The sequence below is a fragment of the Anneissia japonica genome, unplaced genomic scaffold (genome assembly GCF_011630105.1).
Source record: "Anneissia japonica isolate Jap-2015-1 unplaced genomic scaffold, ASM1163010v1 scaffold28550_len1477_cov107, whole genome shotgun sequence".
NCBI classification, from domain to species: domain Eukaryota; kingdom Metazoa; phylum Echinodermata; class Crinoidea; order Comatulida; family Comatulidae; genus Anneissia; species Anneissia japonica.
In genome coordinates this window covers 1-1,495 of record NW_022736885.1, presented here as the reverse complement: position 1 = coordinate 1,495, position 1,495 = coordinate 1, and the positions used below count along the sequence as shown (strand labels likewise).

Genomic DNA, 1,495 nt, shown 5'->3' with positions numbered 1-1,495 from the left:
TTTAATTGGGAAGGCCTATTGCGAGCAATCGCCTTACCTCGAAGCCAGCCGAAGAAGTTTCGTGGTGACCCATTACGCTACCATGCCTTCATCACTTCATTCCATAGTACAGTTTCACAGGTACCTGATGATGGCGTTAAACTACAGCATTTACTTTCCCTCTGTGAGGGAATAGCCTATTCCGCTATTCAGTACTGCGTACTGAAGCCAGCCACAGAAGGGTACCAAGCAGCTCTCAAGAAGTTGAAAGAAAAGTTTGGAGATGCTGATATAATCACTAAATCCTGGAGTGACAAAATATTGAAGAGAGATGCAGTCACCATCGACTCCCTCAGCGACTTTACAGATGATCTGGGCAATTGCTATGGCACTCTGGAAGCGTTGGGGAAACTAGCCGAACTAGACACTATGGATGGATTGTCCAAAATTGTACATATTCTGCCATTATTCCTCAGAAATAAATGGAAAGATGTTAACTTCAAACTGAAAGCGAAAGGTACCACTGCAACACTTAATAGTGAGAAACCTAATGTCCAAAAAAACAGGTTTGCGAGATAGGCGTGCCCAAAGCAATTTTATTGCATTTTCCGGATATTTTGGGTATGCTGAATCCAAAAATGCAAGGGTCCATTTTTTCCGAGATTGTCTTGGCGGCCATTTTGGAATTTCAAAATGCCCGCCATTTATACAGTAAAAGTAACCATAACTGCGCTATTAGAGTAGGTATCGACAAGATTTTGGTACCAAACCCTATATTCTCAATGTTAACCTGTCCAATGGTGATATTCTCACAAACCATAAATGGCAGCCATCTTGAATTTCAAAATGGCTGCCAGTTTGAAAGTAAAATAGCAATAACTGCTATTAGAGCAGGTATCAACTTGATTTTGGTAGCAAACCATAGATTTTCGATGTCAACGTGTCTAATGGTCATATTCTCACAAATACATAAATGGCGGCCATCTTGAATTCCAAAATGGCTGCCATTTTCACAGTAATAAAAAAACACAACTGTGCCATTAGAGCAGGTCAACATGATTTAGGTAGCCAAACCCTGTGTTTTCAATGTCAAGCTGTCGAATGGTGATATACACATGGATCAAGAATGGTGGCCATTTTGAATTTCGAAATGGCCGACAAATTTCTAACACAAGCTGCTTAGTTTTTTGCGAAGTAATGTCAATTATTAATTGCAAAACCCAAGTTTTAATTGCAAACCTCTCAACAAATTAACCTGTCTAATGGATATATTCCAAGTGGAATCATACATTTCTTGGACCATGAAGACAGAAAGACAACACATGTGAAGTACCAAAGAGAAATCCAAAAGGGGCTTTGTCATGATTCTGTATGTCAGTGGTTTATCGGAAAAGATCAGATCGAATGAGCACACACAACTTTAATACATGATTAGACATCAAAATAAATTAAGAGAACTAGTGCATCCGAAAAACAAGATTCCATGAGCAAACACTCACCTTAGAGTTATTATGTG

General features: G+C 39.3%; 1 protein-coding gene across 1 annotated transcript; it reads left to right on the top strand.

Annotated features, from left to right (window-relative positions):
* Positions 1-107: 107 nt before the first annotated feature.
* On the top strand, positions 108-545 carry LOC117116944 (the record flags this gene model as incomplete). The annotated part of the gene is made up of 1 exon (XM_033261079.1): positions 108-545. A coding segment is annotated over one exon (438 nt), but the record flags the coding sequence as incomplete, so codon positions are not given.
* Between the last annotated feature and the right edge of the window lie 950 nt (positions 546-1,495).